The sequence below is a fragment of the Dendropsophus ebraccatus genome, chromosome 1 (assembly GCF_027789765.1).
Source record: "Dendropsophus ebraccatus isolate aDenEbr1 chromosome 1, aDenEbr1.pat, whole genome shotgun sequence".
NCBI lineage: Eukaryota > Metazoa > Chordata > Amphibia > Anura > Hylidae > Dendropsophus > Dendropsophus ebraccatus.
Genome location: NC_091454.1, coordinates 231,062,273 through 231,077,948, shown reverse-complemented (window position 1 = coordinate 231,077,948; position 15,676 = coordinate 231,062,273). Strand labels below are relative to the sequence as shown.

General features: G+C 37.5%; 1 protein-coding gene across 3 annotated transcripts in view; it reads left to right on the top strand.

Moving 5' to 3' along the window:
• The window catches only part of NLGN2 (neuroligin 2), a 149,755-nt gene that overhangs the window by 127,864 nt on the left and 6,215 nt on the right, over positions 1-15,676 (top strand). For all 3 annotated transcript variants that reach the window (XM_069950185.1, XM_069950204.1, XM_069950195.1), the window contains 2 exons: positions 12,769-12,918; positions 14,904-15,089. In XM_069950185.1, the coding sequence (XP_069806286.1) occupies positions 12,769-12,918; positions 14,904-15,089 (336 nt within the window). The remainder of the gene's footprint in view (positions 1-12,768; positions 12,919-14,903; positions 15,090-15,676) is intronic.

Genomic DNA, 15,676 nt, shown 5'->3' with positions numbered 1-15,676 from the left:
TATAATAGTATACTATAGAGATCTGTCAGCATAGGGTATAATAGTATACTATAGAGATCTGTCAGCATAAGGTATATAGTATACTATAGAGATCTGTCAGCATAGGGTATAATAGTATACTATAGAGATCTGTCAGTATAAGGTATAATAGTATACTAAAGAGATCTGTCAGCATAGGGTATAATAGTATACTATAGAGATCTGTCAGTATAAGGTATAATAGTATACTAAAGAGATCTGTCAGCATAGGGTATAATAGTATACTATAGAGATCTGTCAGCATAGGGTATGATAGTATACTATATAGGTCTGTCAGCATAAGGTATAATAGAATACTATAGATATCTGTCAGCATAGGGTATGATAGTATACTATAGAGATCTGTCAGCATAAGGTATAATAGTATACTATAGAGATCTGTCAGCATAAGGTATAATAGAATACTATAGAGATCTGTCAGCATAAGGTATAATAGAATACTATAGAGATCTGTCAGCATAAGGTATAATAGTATACTAAAGAGATCTGTCAGCATAGGGTATAATAGTATACTATAGAGATCTGTCAGTATAAGGTATAATAGTATACTATAGAGATCTGTCAGCATAAGGTATAATAGTATACTAGAGATGAGCATAGGGTATGATAGTATACTATAGAGATCTGTCAGCATAAGGTATAATAGTATACTATAGAGATCTGTCAGCATAGGGTATGATAGTATACTATAGAGATCTGTCAGCATAAGGTATAATAGTATACTATATAGGTCTGTCAGCATAAGGTATAATAGAATACTATAGAGATCTGTCAGCATAGGGTATGATAGTATACTATAGAGATCTGTCAGCATAAGGTATAATAGTATACTATAGAGATCTGTCAGCATAAGGTATAATAGTATACTATAGAGATCTGTCAGCATAGGGTATGATAGTATACTATAGAGATCTGTCAGCATAGGGTATGATAGTATACTATAGAGATCTGTCAGCATAGGGTATGATAGTATACTATAGAGATCTGTCAGCCTAAGGTATAATAGTATACTATAGAGATCTGTCAGCATAAGGTATAATAGTATACTATAGAGATCTGTCAGCATAAGGTATAATAGTATACTATAGAGATCTGTCAGTATAGGGTATAATAGTATACTATATAGGTCTGTCAGCATAGGGTATAATAGTATACAATATAGGTCTGTCAGCATAGGGTATGATAGTATACTATAGAGATATGTCAGTATAGGGTATAATAGTATACTATAGAGATATGTCAGTATAGGGTATAATAGTATACTATAGAGATATGTCAGTATAGGGTATAATAGTATACTATAGAGATCTGTCAGCATAGGGTATAATAGTATACTATAGAGATCTGTCAGCATAAGGTATAATAGTATACTATAGAGATCTGTCAGCATAAGGTATAATAGTATACTATAGAGATCTGTCAGCATAAGGTATAATAGTATACTATAGAGATCTGTCAGCATAGGGTATGATAGTATACTATAGAGATCTGTCAGCATAAGGTATAATAGTATACTATAGAGATCTGTCAGCATAAGGTATAATAGAATACTATAGAGATCTGTCAGCATAAGGTATATAGTATACTATAGAGATCTGTCAGCATAGGGTATAATAGTATACTATAGAGATCTGTCAGTATAAGGTATAATAGTATACTAAAGAGATCTGTCAGCATAGGGTATAATAGTATACTATAGAGATCTGTCAGTATAAGGTATAATAGTATACTAAAGAGATCTGTCAGCATAGGGTATAATAGTATACTATAGAGATCTGTCAGCATAGGGTATGATAGTATACTATATAGGTCTGTCAGCATAAGGTATAATAGAATACTATAGATATCTGTCAGCATAGGGTATGATAGTATACTATAGAGATCTGTCAGCATAAGGTATAATAGTATACTATAGAGATCTGTCAGCATAAGGTATAATAGAATACTATAGAGATCTGTCAGCATAAGGTATAATAGTATACTATAGAGATCTGTCAGCATAAGGTATAATAGAATACTATAGAGATCTGTCAGCATAAGGTATAATAGAATACTATAGAGATCTGTCAGCATAAGGTATAATAGTATACTAAAGAGATCTGTCAGCATAGGGTATAATAGTATACTATAGAGATCTGTCAGTATAAGGTATAATAGTATACTATAGAGATCTGTCAGCATAAGGTATAATAGTATACTAGAGATGAGCATAGGGTATGATAGTATACTATAGAGATCTGTCAGCATAAGGTATAATAGTATACTATAGAGATCTGTCAGCATAGGGTATGATAGTATACTATAGAGATCTGTCAGCATAAGGTATAATAGTATACTATATAGGTCTGTCAGCATAAGGTATAATAGAATACTATAGAGATCTGTCAGCATAGGGTATGATAGTATACTATAGAGATCTGTCAGCATAAGGTATAATAGTATACTATAGAGATCTGTCAGCATAAGGTATAATAGTATACTATAGAGATCTGTCAGCATAGGGTATGATAGTATACTATAGAGATCTGTCAGCATAAGGTATAATAGTATACTATAGAGATCTGTCAGCATAAGGTATAATAGTATACTATAGAGATCTGTCAGCATAAGGTATAATAGTATACTATAGAGATCTGTCAGTATAGGGTATAATAGTATACTATATAGGTCTGTCAGCATAGGGTATAATAGTATACAATATAGGTCTGTCAGCATAGGGTATGATAGTATACTATAGAGATATGTCAATATAGGGTATAATAGTATACTATAGAGATATGTCAGTATAGGGTATAATAGTATACTATAGAGATATGCCAGTATAGGGTATAATAGTATACTATAGAGATCTGTCAGCATAGGGTATAATAGTATACTATAGAGATCTGTCAGCATAAGGTATAATAGTATACTATAGAGATCTGTCAGCATAAGGTATAATAGTATACTATAGAGATCTGTCAGCATAAGGTATAATAGTATACTATAGAGATCTGTCAGCATAGGGTATGATAGTATACTATAGAGATCTGTCAGCATAAGGTATAATAGTATACTATATAGGTCTGTCAGCATAAGGTATGATAGTATACTATAGAGATCTGTCAGCATAGGGTATGATAGTATACTATAGAGATCTGTCAGCATAAGGTATAATAGTATACTATAGAGATCTGTCAGCATAAGGTATAATAGTATACTATAGAGATCTGTCAGCATAGGGTATGATAGTATACTATAGAGATCTGTCAGCATAAGGTATAATAGTATACTATAGAGATCTGTCAGCATAAGGTATAATAGTATACTATAGAGATCTGTCAGCATAAGGTATAATAGTATACTATAGAGATCTGTCAGCATAAGGTATAATAGTATACTATAGAGATCTGTCAGCATAGGGTATAATAGTATACTATAGAGATATGTCAGTATAGGGTATAATAGTATACAATATAGGTCTGTCAGCATAGGGTATAATAGTATACAATATAGGTCTGTCAGCATAGGGTATGATAGTATACTAAAGAGATCTGTCAGCATAGGGTATAATAGTATACTATAGAGATATGTCAGTATAAGGTATAATAGTATACTATATAGGTCTGCCAGCATAGAGTATAATAGTATACTATATAGGTCTGTCAGCATAGAGTATAATAGTATACTATAGAGATCTGTCAGTATAAGCTATAATAGGATACTATAGAGATCTGTCAGCTTAAGGTATAATAGTATACTATAGAGATCAGTCAGCATAGGGTACAATAGTATACTACTAAAATCTGTCAGCATAAGGTAAAATACTGTACTATAGAGATCTGTTAGCTTAAGATATAATACTATACTAGAGATGAGCATAGGGTATAATAGTATACTATAGAGATATGTCAGTATAAGGTATAATAGTATACTAAAGAGATCTGTCAGCATAGGGTATAATAGTATACTATATAGGTCTGTCAGCATAGGGTATAATAGTATACTATAGAGATATGTCAGTATAGGGTATAATAGTATACTATATAGGTCTGTCAGCATAGGGTATAATAGTATACAATATAGGTCTGTCAGCATAGGGTATGATAGTATACTAAAGAGATCTGTCAGCATAGGGTATAATAGTATACTATAGATATCTGTCAGCATAGGGTATGATAGTATACTATATAGGTCTGTCAGCATAAGGTATAGTAGTATACTATAGAGATATGTCAGTATAAGGTATAATAGTATACTAAAGAGATCTGTCAGCATAAGGTATAGTAGTATACTATAGAGATATGTCAGTATAAGGTATAATAGTATACTAAAGAGATCTGTCAGCATAGGGTATAATAGTATACTATATAGGTCTGTCAGCATAGGGTATAATAGTATACTATAGAGATATGTCAGTATAGGGTATAATAGTATACTATATAGGTCTGTCAGCATAGGGTATAATAGTATACAATATAGGTCTGTCAGCATAGGGTATGAAAGTATACTAAAGAGATCTGTCAGCATAGGGTATAATAGTATACTATATAGGTCTGTCAGCATAGAGTATAATAGTATACTATATAGGTCTGTCAGCATAGAGTATAATAGTATACTATAGAGATCTGTCAGTATAAGCTATAATAGGATACTATAGAGATCTGTCAGCTTAAGGTATAATAGTATACTATATAGGTCTGTCAGCATAGGGTATGATAGTATACTAAAGAGATCTGTCAGCATAGGGTATAATAGTATACTATAGAGATATGTCAGCATAGGGTATTACAGTATACTATAGAGATCTGTCAGCATAGGGTATAATAGTATACTATATAGGTCTGTCAGCATAGAGTATAATACTATACTATATAGGTCTGTCAGCATAGGGTACAATAGTTTAGTATAGAGATCTATCAGCATAGGGTATAATAGTATACTATAGAGATCTGTCAGCATAAGGTTTAATACTATACTATATAGGTCTGTCAGCATAGGGTACAATAGTATAGTATAGAGATCTGTCAGCATAGGGTTTAGTAGTATACTATAGAGATATGTCAGCATAAGGTTTAATACTATACTATATAGATATGTCAGCATAGAGTATAATAGTATACTATATAGGTCTGTCAGCACAGGGTATACTATTATAACTATAGAGATCTGTCAGCATAGAGTAATATAGTCTACTATATAGGTCTGTCAGTATAATGTATAATACTATACTGTCAGCATAGAGTATAATAGTATACTATAAAGTTCTGTCAGTGTAGGGATTAGACTACTATAGTTGTCAGTGTAGGGATTAGATTACTATAGAGCTCTGTCAGTGTAGGGATTAGATTACTATAAAGCTCTGTCAGTGTAGGGATTAGATTACTATAGAGCTCCGTTAGTGTAGGGATTAGATTATTATAGTTCTGTCAGTGTAGGGATTAGATTATTATAGTTCTGTCAGTGTAGGGATTAGATTACTATAAAGCTCTGTCAGTGTAGGGATTAGATTACTATAGAGCTCTGTCAGTGTAGGGATTAGATTACTATAGAGCTCCGTTAGTGTAGGGATTACTGATTTACTATAGAGCTCGGTCAGTGTAGGGATTACTGATTTACTATACAGTTCTGTCAGTGTAGGGAGCTCTGTCAGTGTAGGGATTACTGATTTACTATACAGTTTTGTTAGTGTAGGGATTAGATTACTATAGAGCTCTGTCAGTGTAGGGATTAGATAACTATAGAGCTCCGTCAGTGTAGGGATTATATTACTATAGTTCTGTCAGTGTAGGGATTAGACTACTATAGTTCTCAGTGTAGGGATTAGATTGCTATAGAGCTCTGTCAGTGTAGGGATTAGATTACTATAGAGCTGTCAGTGTAGGGATTACTGATTTACTATACAGTTTTGTTAGTGTAGGGATTAGATTACTATAGAGCTCTGTCAGTGTAGGGATTACTAATTTACTATAGAGCTCTGTCAGTGTAAGGATTAGACTACTATAGAGCTATGTCAGTGTAGGGATTAGATTACTATAGAGCTCTGTCAGTGTAGGGATTACTGATTTACTATAGAGCTGTCAGTGTAGGGATTAGATTACTATAGAGCTCCGTTAGTGTAGGGATTAGATTACTATAGAGCTCCGTTAGTGTAGGGATTAGACTACTATAGTTCTGTCAGTGTAGGGATTAGATTACTATAGAGCTCCGTTAGTGTAGGGATTAGACTACTATAGTTCTGGCAGTGTAGGGATTAGATTATTATAGTTCTGTCAGTGTAGGGATTAGACTACTATAGAGCTCTGTCAGTGTAGGGATTAGATTACTATAGAGTTCTGTCAGTGTAGGGATTAGTTTATTATAGTTCTGTCAGTGTAGGGATTAGACTACTATAGAGCTCTGTCAGTGTAGGGATTAGACTACTATAGTTGTCAGTGTAGGGATTAGATTACTATAGAGCTCTGTCAGTGTAGGGATTAGATTATTATAGTTCTGTCAGTGTAGGGATTAGATTACTATAGAGCTCTGTCAGTGTAGGGATTAGATTACTATAGAGCTCTGTCAGTGTAGGGATTAGATTACTATAGAGCTCTGTCAGTGTAGGGATTAGATTACTATAGAGCTCTGTCAGTGTAGGGATTACTGATGTACTATAGAGTTCTGTCAGTGTAGGGATTAGATTACTATAGAGCTCTGTCAGTGTAGGGATTAGACTACTATAGAGCTGTCAGTGTAGGGATTAGATTACTATAGAGTTCTGTCAGTGTAGGGATTAGATTACTATAGAGCTCTGTCAGTGTAGGGATTAGATTACTATAGAGCTCTGTCAGTGTAGGGATTAGATTACTATAGAGCTCTGTCAGTGTAGGGATTAGATTACTATAGAGCTCTGTCAGTGTAGGGATTAGATTACTATAGTTCTTTCAGTGTAGGGATTAGACTACTATAGTTCTCAGTGTAGGGATTAGATTGCTATAGAGCTCTGTCAGTGTAGGGATTAGATTACTATAGAGCTGTCAGTGTAGGGATTACTGATTTACTATACAGTTTTGTTAGTGTAGGGATTAGATTACTATAGAGCTCTGTCATTGTAGGGATTACTAATTTACTATAGAGCTCTGTCAGTGTAAGGATTAGACTACTATAGAGCTATGTCAGTGTAGGGATTAGATTACTATAGAGCTCTGTCAGTGTAGGGATTACTGATTTACTATAGAGCTCGGTCAGTGTAGGGATTACTGATTTACTATACAGTTCTGTCAGTGTAGGGATTAGATTACTATAGAGCTCTGTCAGTGTAGGGATTAGACTACTATAGTTCTCAGTGTAGGGATTAGATTACTATAGAGCTCTGTCAGTGTAGGGATTAGATTACTATAGAGCTCTGTCAGTGTAGGGATTAGATTACTATAGAGCTCTGTCAGTGTAGGGATTAGATTACTATAATGCTCTGTCAGTGTAGGGATTACTGATTTACTATACAGTTTTGTTAGTGTAGGGATTAGATTACTATAGAGCTCTGTCAGTGTAGGAATTAGATTACTATAGAGCTCTGTCAGTGTAGGGATTAGATTACTATAGAGCTCCGTCAGTGTAGGGATTAGATTACTATAGTTCTGTCAGTGTAGGGATTAGACTACTATAGTTCTCAGTGTAGGGATTAGATTGCTATAGAGCTCTGTCAGTGTAGGGATTACTGATTTACTATACAGTTCTGTCAGTGTAGGGATTAGATTACTATAGAGCTGTCAGTGTAGGGATTACTGATTTACTATACAGTTTTGTTAGTGTAGGGATTAGATTACTATAGAGCTCTGTCAGTGTAGGGATTACTGATTTACTATAGAGCTCGGTCAGTGTAGGGATTACTGATTTAATATACAGTTCTGTCAGTGTAGGGATTAGATTACTATAGAGCTCTGTCAGTGTAGGGATTAGATTACTATAGAGCTCTGTCAGTGTAGGGATTAGATTACTATAGAGCTCTGTCAGTGTAGGGATTAGATTACCATAGAGCTCTGTCAGTGTAGGGATTAGATTACTTTAGAGTTCTGTCAGTGTAGGGATTAGATTACCATAGAGCTCTGTCAGTGTAGGGATTAGATTACTATAGACCTCTGTCAGTGTAGGGATCAGATTACTATAGAGCTCTGTCAGTGTAGGGATTACTGATTTACTATAGAGCTCTGTCAGTGTAGGGATTAGATTACTATAGAGCTCTGTCAGTGTAGGGATTATATTATTATAGTTCTGTCAGTGTAGGGATTAGATTACTATAGAGCTGTCAGTGTAGGGATTAGATTACTATAGAGCTCTGTCAGTGTAGGGATTACTGATTTACTATAGAGCTCTGTCAGTGTAGGGATTAGATTACTAAAGAGCTGTCAGTGTAGGGATTAGATTACTATAGAGCTGTCAGTGTAGGGATTAGATTACTATAGAGCTGTCAGTGTAGGGATTAGATTACTATACAGTTCTGTCAGTGTAGGGATTACTGATTTACTATACAGTTCTGTCAGTGTAGGGATTAGATTACTATAGAGCTCAGTCAGTGTAGGGATTAGACTACTATAGTTCTGTCAGTGTAGGGATTAGATTACTATAGAGCTGTCAGTGTAGGGATTAGATTACTATAGAGCTCTGTCAGTGTAGGGATTACATTACTATAGTTTTGTCAGTGTAGGGATTAGATTACTATAGAGCTGTCAGTGTAGGGTTTAGATTACTATAGAGTTCTGTCTGTAGGGATTAGATTACTATAGAGCTCTGTCAGTGTAGGGATTAGATTACTATAGAGCTCTGTCAGTGTAAGGATCAGATTACTATAGAGCTCTGTCAGTGTAGGGATTACTGATTTACTATAGAGCTCTGTCAGTGTAGGGATTAGATTACTATAGAGCTCTGTCAGTGTAGGGATTAGATTACTATAGAGCTCTGTCAGTGTAGGGATTAGATTACTATAGAGCTCTGTCAGTGTAGGGATTAGATTACTATAGAGCTCTGTCAGTGTAGGGATTAGATTACTATAGAGCTCTGTCAATGTAGGGGTTAGATTACTATAGAGCTCTGTCAGTGTAGGGATTAGACTACTATAGAGCTGACAGTGTAGGGATTAGATTACTATAGAGCTCTGTCAGTGTAGGGATTACTGATTTACTATAGAGCTCTGTCAGTGTAGGGATTAGATTACTAAAGAGCTGTCAGTGTAGGGATTAGATTACTATAGAGCTGTCAGTGTAGGGATTAGATTACTATAGAGCTATGTCAGTGTAGGGATTACTGATTTACTATAGAGTGGTCAGTGTAGGGATTAGATTACTATACAGTTCTGTCAGTGTAGGGATTACTGATTTACTATACAGCGGTCAGTGTAGGGATTAGATTACTATACAGTTCTGTCAGTGTAGGGATTACTGATTTACTATACAGTTCTGTCAGTGTAGGGATTAGATTACTATAGAGCTCTGTCAGTGTAGGGATTACATTACTATAGTTCTGTCAGTGTAGGGATTAGATTACTATAGAGCTGTCAGTGTAGGGATTAGATTACTATAGAGCTCTGTCAGTGTAGGGATTAGATTACTATAGTTCTGTCAGTGTAGGGATTAGATTACTATAGAGCTGTCAGTGTAGGGATTAGATTACTATAGAGCTCTGTCAGTGTAGGGATTAGATTACTATAGAGCTATGTTAGTGTAGGGATTAGATTACTATAGAGCTGTCAGTGTAGGGATTAGATTACTATAGAGCTTCGTTAGTGTAGGGATTAGATTACTATAGAGCTTCGTTAGTGTAGGGATTAGACTACTATAGTTCTGTTAGTGTAGGGATTAGATTATTATAGTTCTGTCAGTGTAGGGATTAGATTACTATTGAGCTGTCAGTGTAGGGATTAGATTACTATAGAGCTCTGTCAGTGTAGGGATTAGATTACTATAGAGCTCCGTTAGTGTAGGGATTAGATTACTATAGAGCTGTCAGTGTAGGGATTAGATTACTATAGAGCTCTGTCAGTGTAGGGATTAGACTACTATAGTTCTCAGTGTAGGGATTAGATTACTATAGAGCTTTGTCAGTGTAGGGATTAGATTACTATAGAGCTCTTTCAGTGTAGGGATTAGATTACTATAGAGCTGTCAATGTAGGGGTTAAATTACTATAGAGCTCCGTTAGTGTAGGGATTAGATTACTATAGTTCTGTCAGTGTAGGGATTAGATTACTATAGAGTTCTGTCACTGTAGGGATTAGATTACCATAGAGCTCTGTCAGTGTAGGGATTAGATTACTATAGAGCTCTGTCAGTGTAGGGATTAGATTACTATAGAGCTCTGTAAAGTGTAGGGATTAGACTACTATAGAGCTCTGTCAGTGTAGGGATTAGATTACTATAGAGTTCTGTCAATGTAGGGATTAGATTACTATAGAGCTCAATCAGTGTAGGGATTAGATTACTATAGTTCTGTCAGTGTAGGGATTAGACTACTATAGTTCTCAGTGTAGGGATTAGATTTATATAGAGCTGTCAGTGTAGGGATTAGATTACTATAGAGCTCTGTCAGTGTAGGGATTAGATTACTATAGAGCTGTCAGTGTAGGGATTAGATTACTATAGAGCTCTGTCAGTGTAGGGATTACTGATTTACTAAAGAGCTCTGTCAGTGTAGGGATTAGACTACTATAGAGCTGTCAGTGTAGGGATTAGATTACTATAGAGTTCTGTCAGTGTAGGGATTAGATTACTATAGAGCTCTGTCAGTGTAGGGATTAGATTACTATAGAGCTCTGTCATTGTAGGGATTAGACTACTATAGAGCTATGTCAGTGTAGGGATTAGATTACTATAGAGCTGTCAGTGTAGGGATTAGATTACTATAGAGCTCTGTCAGTGTAGGGATTAGATTACTATAGAGCTGTCAGTGTAGGGATTACTGATTTACTATACAGTTCTGTCAGTGTAGGGATTAGATTACTATACAGTTCTGTCAGTGTAGGGATTAGATTACTATAGTTTTGTCAGTGTAGGGATTCGATTACTATAGAGCTCTGTCAGTGTAGGGGTTAGATTACTATAGAGCTATGTCAGTGTATGGATTAGATTACTATAGAGCTGTCAGTGTAGGGATTAGATTACTATAGAGCTCTGTCAGTGTAGGGATTAGATTACTATAGAGCTCTGTCAGTGTAGGGATTAGATTACTATAGAGCTCTGTCAGTGTAGGGATTAGATTACTATAGAGCTGTCAGTGTAGGGATTAGATTACTATAGAGCTCTGTCAGTGTAGGGATTAGATTACTATAGAGCTATGTCAGTGTATGGATTAGATTACTATAGAGCTGTCAGTGTAGGGATTAGATTACTATAGAGCTCTGTCAGTGTAGGGATTAGATTACTATAGAGCTATGTCAGTGTAGGGATTAGATTACTATAGAGCTGTCAGTGTAGGGATTAGATTACTATAGAGCTCTGTCAGTGTAGGGATTACTGATTTACTATAGAGCTGTCAGTGTAGGGATTAGATTACTATAGAGTTCTGTCAGTGTAGGGATTAGATTACCATAGAGCTCTGTCAGTGTAGGGATCAGATTAGTATAGAGCTCTGTCAGTTTAGGGATTACTGATTTACTATAGAGCTGTCAGTGTAGGGATTAGATTACTATAGAGCTGTCAGTGTAGGGATTAGATTACTATAGAGCTCTGTCAGTGTAGGGATTAGATTACTATAGAGCTCTGTCAGAGTAGGGATTACTGATTAACTATACAGTTTTGTTAGTGTAGGGATTAGATTACGATAGAGCTCTGTCAGTGTAGGGATTACTGATTTACTATAGAGCTCTGTCAGTGTAGGGATTAGACTACTATAGAGCTGTCAGTGTAGGGATTAGATTACTATAGAGCTCTGTCAGTGTAGGGATTACTGATTTACTATAGAGCTCTGTCAGTGTAGGGATTAGATTACTATAGAGCTGTCAGTGTAGGGATTAGATTACTATAGAGTTCTGTCAGTGTAGGGATTACTGATTTACTATACAGTTCTGTCAGTGTAGGGATTAGACTACCATAGAGCTCTGTCAGTGTAGGGATTGGATTACTATAGAGCTCTGTCAGTGTAGGGATTACTGATTTACTATAGAGTTCTGTCAGTGTAGGGATTAGATTACCATAGAGCTCTGTCAGTGTAGGGATTAGATTACTATAGAGCTCTGTCAGTGTAGGGATTAGATTACTATAGAGCTCTGTCAGTGTAGGGATTAGATTACTATAGTTCTGTCAGTGTAGGGATTAGATTACTATAGAGCTCTGTCAGTGTAGGGATTAGACTACCATAGAGCTCTGTCAGTGTAGGGATTAGATTACTATAGAGCTCTGTCAGTGTAGGGATTACTGATTTACTATAGAGCTCTGTCAGTGTAGGGATTAGATTACTATAGAGCTCTGTCAGTGTAGGGATTATATTACTATAGAGCTCTGTCAGTGTAGGGATTAGATTACTATAGAGCTCTGTCAGTGTAGGGACTAGATTACTATAGAGCTCTGTCAGTGTAGGGATTACTGATTTAATAGGCTTCTGTCAATGTTATATCATATTATAGAGCTCTGTAGGGATCTATAGTACTACACACCTCTGTTAATATAGGGATTACTAGTCTCCTAAAGGCTATGTCCACACACCATTACTGTTCTTAAAGCTTCAGATGTCTAAAGAGATGCTGATAATCTTGTGCTGTATGGTTTTGTCTACACCTTGCAGATATCCGGGATAGTGGGAAGAAGCCAGTCATGATGTTTATCCATGGCGGATCTTACATGGAGGGTACCGGAAACATGTTTGACGGTAGTGTCCTTGCCGCCTACGGCAATGTGATTGTGGTCACTATGAACTACAGACTGGGAGTTCTCGGTAGGTCACCATTCTGTGGGTAAAAGTCTTCTCCATTATCAATAATTTAGCTCTTGTCCCAAAATTACATGTATGGTAAGAGATATAAGCATGACCGATGGTGGAGGGGTAGATCTTCATGTTGCCTCATAGCTTTTCTTCTACGATGGTGGGGGAAGGGGTAGATCTTCATGTTGCCTCAGCTTTTCTTCTACGATGATGGGGAAAGGGGCAGATCTTCATGTTGCCTCATAGCTTTTCTTCTACGATGGTGGGGGAAGGGGCAGATCTTCATGTTGCCTCATAGCTTTTCTTCTACGATGGTGGGGGAAGGGGCAGATCTTCATACTGCCTCAGCTTTTCTTCTACGATGGTGGGGGAAGGGGCAGATCTTCATGTTGCCTCATAGCTTTTCTTCTACGATGGTGGGGGAAGGGGCAGATCTTCATGTTGCCTCATAGCTTTTCTTCTACGATGGTGGGGGAAGGGGCAGATCTTCATACTGCCTCAGCTTTTCTTCTACGATGGTGGGGGAAGGGGCAGATCTTCATGTTGCCTCATAGCTTTTCTTCTACGATGGTGGGGGAAGAGGCAGATCTTTGAGCTGCCTCATAGCTTTTCTTCTACGATGGTGGGGGAAGGGGCAGATCTTCATTTTGCCTCAGCTTTTCTTCTACGATGGTGGGGAAAGGGGCAGATTTTCATGTTGACTCATATCTTTTTTTCTACGATGGTGGGGAAAGGGGCAGATCTTCATGCTGCCTCATAGCTTTTCTTCTACAATGATGGGGAACGGGGCAGATCTTCATGCTGCCTCATAGCTTTTCTTCTACAATGGTGGGGAACGGGGCAGATCTTCATGCTGCCTCATAGCTTTTCTTCTACAATGGTGGGGAAAGGGGCAGATCTTCGAGCTGCCTCATAGCTTTTCTTCTACGATGGTGGGGAAAGGGGCAGATCTTCATACTGCCTCAGCTTTTCTTCTACGATGGTGGGGAAAGGGGCAGATCTTCATACTGCCTCAGCTTTTCTTCTACGATGGTGGAGGGGTAGATCTTCATGCTGCCTCATAGCATTTCTTCTACAATGGTGGGGGAAGGGGCAGATCTTCATGCTGCCTTAGCTTTTCTTCTGCAATGGTGGGAAAAGGGGCAGATCTTCGAGCTGCCTCATAGCTTTTCTTCTACGATGGTGGAGAAGGGGCATATCTTCATGCTGCCTCATAGCTTTTCTTCTACGATGGTGGAGAAGGGGCAGATCTTCATGCTGCCTTATAGCTTTTCTTCTACGATGGTGGGGGAAGGGGCAGATCTTTGAGCTGCCTCATAGCTTTTCTTCTACGATGATGGGGGAAGGGGCAGATCTTCATGCTGCCTTATAGCTTTTCTTCTACTATGGTGGAGAAGGGGCAGATCTTCATGCTGCCTCATAGCTTTTCTTCCACTATGGTTGGGGAAGGGGCAGATCTTCAAACTGCCTCATAGCTTTTCTACTACGATGGTGGAGAAGGGGCAGATCTTCATGCTGTCTCGTAGCTTTTCTTCTTCGATGGTAGGGGAACGGGCAGATTTTCGAGCTGCCTCATAGCTTCTCTTCTACAATGGTGGGGGAAGGGACAGATCTTCGATCTACCTCATAGCTTTTCTTCTACAATGGTGGGAAAAGAGGGAGATCTTCATGCTGCCTCATAGCTTTTCTTCTACGCTAGTGGGGTAAGGGGGGATATTCATGCTCCCTCATAGTTTTTCTTCTACAGTGGTGGGGGAAGGGGCAGATATTTGAACTGCCAAATAGCTTTTCTTCTACTGAATGGACCAAAATGTAGTAAGGGAGCAGTGGGTGATAGAGCCATTATGTAGTAACCTGAGCTAGGTAACTCACCAATTTTCCCAATATACCGAGGACAATAATGGTTGACATGTAGAAGACCCTATGGATTACATGTATGAATATGAAGGTTGTATCTAATGAAACCATTGCTACTTAACATCTTTGTTGTCTTGTAGGTTTCTTAAGTACCGGAGACCAAGCGGCCAAAGGTAATTATGGTCTACTTGACCAGATTCAAGCCTTGCGTTGGCTAGAGGAAAATATTGGCCATTTTGGAGGAGATGCGGAAAGAATCACCATCTTTGGCTCTGGGGCTGGAGCCTCATGTGTCAGCCTCCTTATCCTCTCCCACCACTCTGAAGGTCAGTACAAGCCTCATAGACATCTTTGGCTTCTAAGACATTTGTAGCAGCAATTCCCTAACTCCTTACTATACCTTCACCAAAGTGTATAAACAGTGTGCTAATGCAAAATCCACCACAAGACCCTTCAACGCTTGCCCTTTGTAGTATGGCGTACCAGGGACCCTTTTGCACTACCACTGTACCTGTACCTGTGGATAGCAAAAAGTGAAGGGTTTATAAACATTCTCAGCTGCACCCAGAGTCCCCTATAGTATTGTATTGTGGAGCAACTCCATATTCCCTCCCGGGATGCTACCACTGTATGAAATGTGAGGTACATGGAGGCATAACACAGCCCATACATTTCTATATTACAGATGCATATGCACACAGCCACAAACAGGACTGGTGCAGCTTCAGTCTGTGCAGAAAAGATGTTGGTTGTTTATTTTCAATAAACCTGTATCGGGGAAGTCAGGTTAGATTTTCTCTTTGCTGTTTACATGGAAATATCTTCTCGGGTTCTGATGTCGCTTCAAGAATTAAAGTGTCTTCCTGGGCTTTTTCCTGTTCACTGCACACCGGAGTTGGTTAGGCTATGGCAG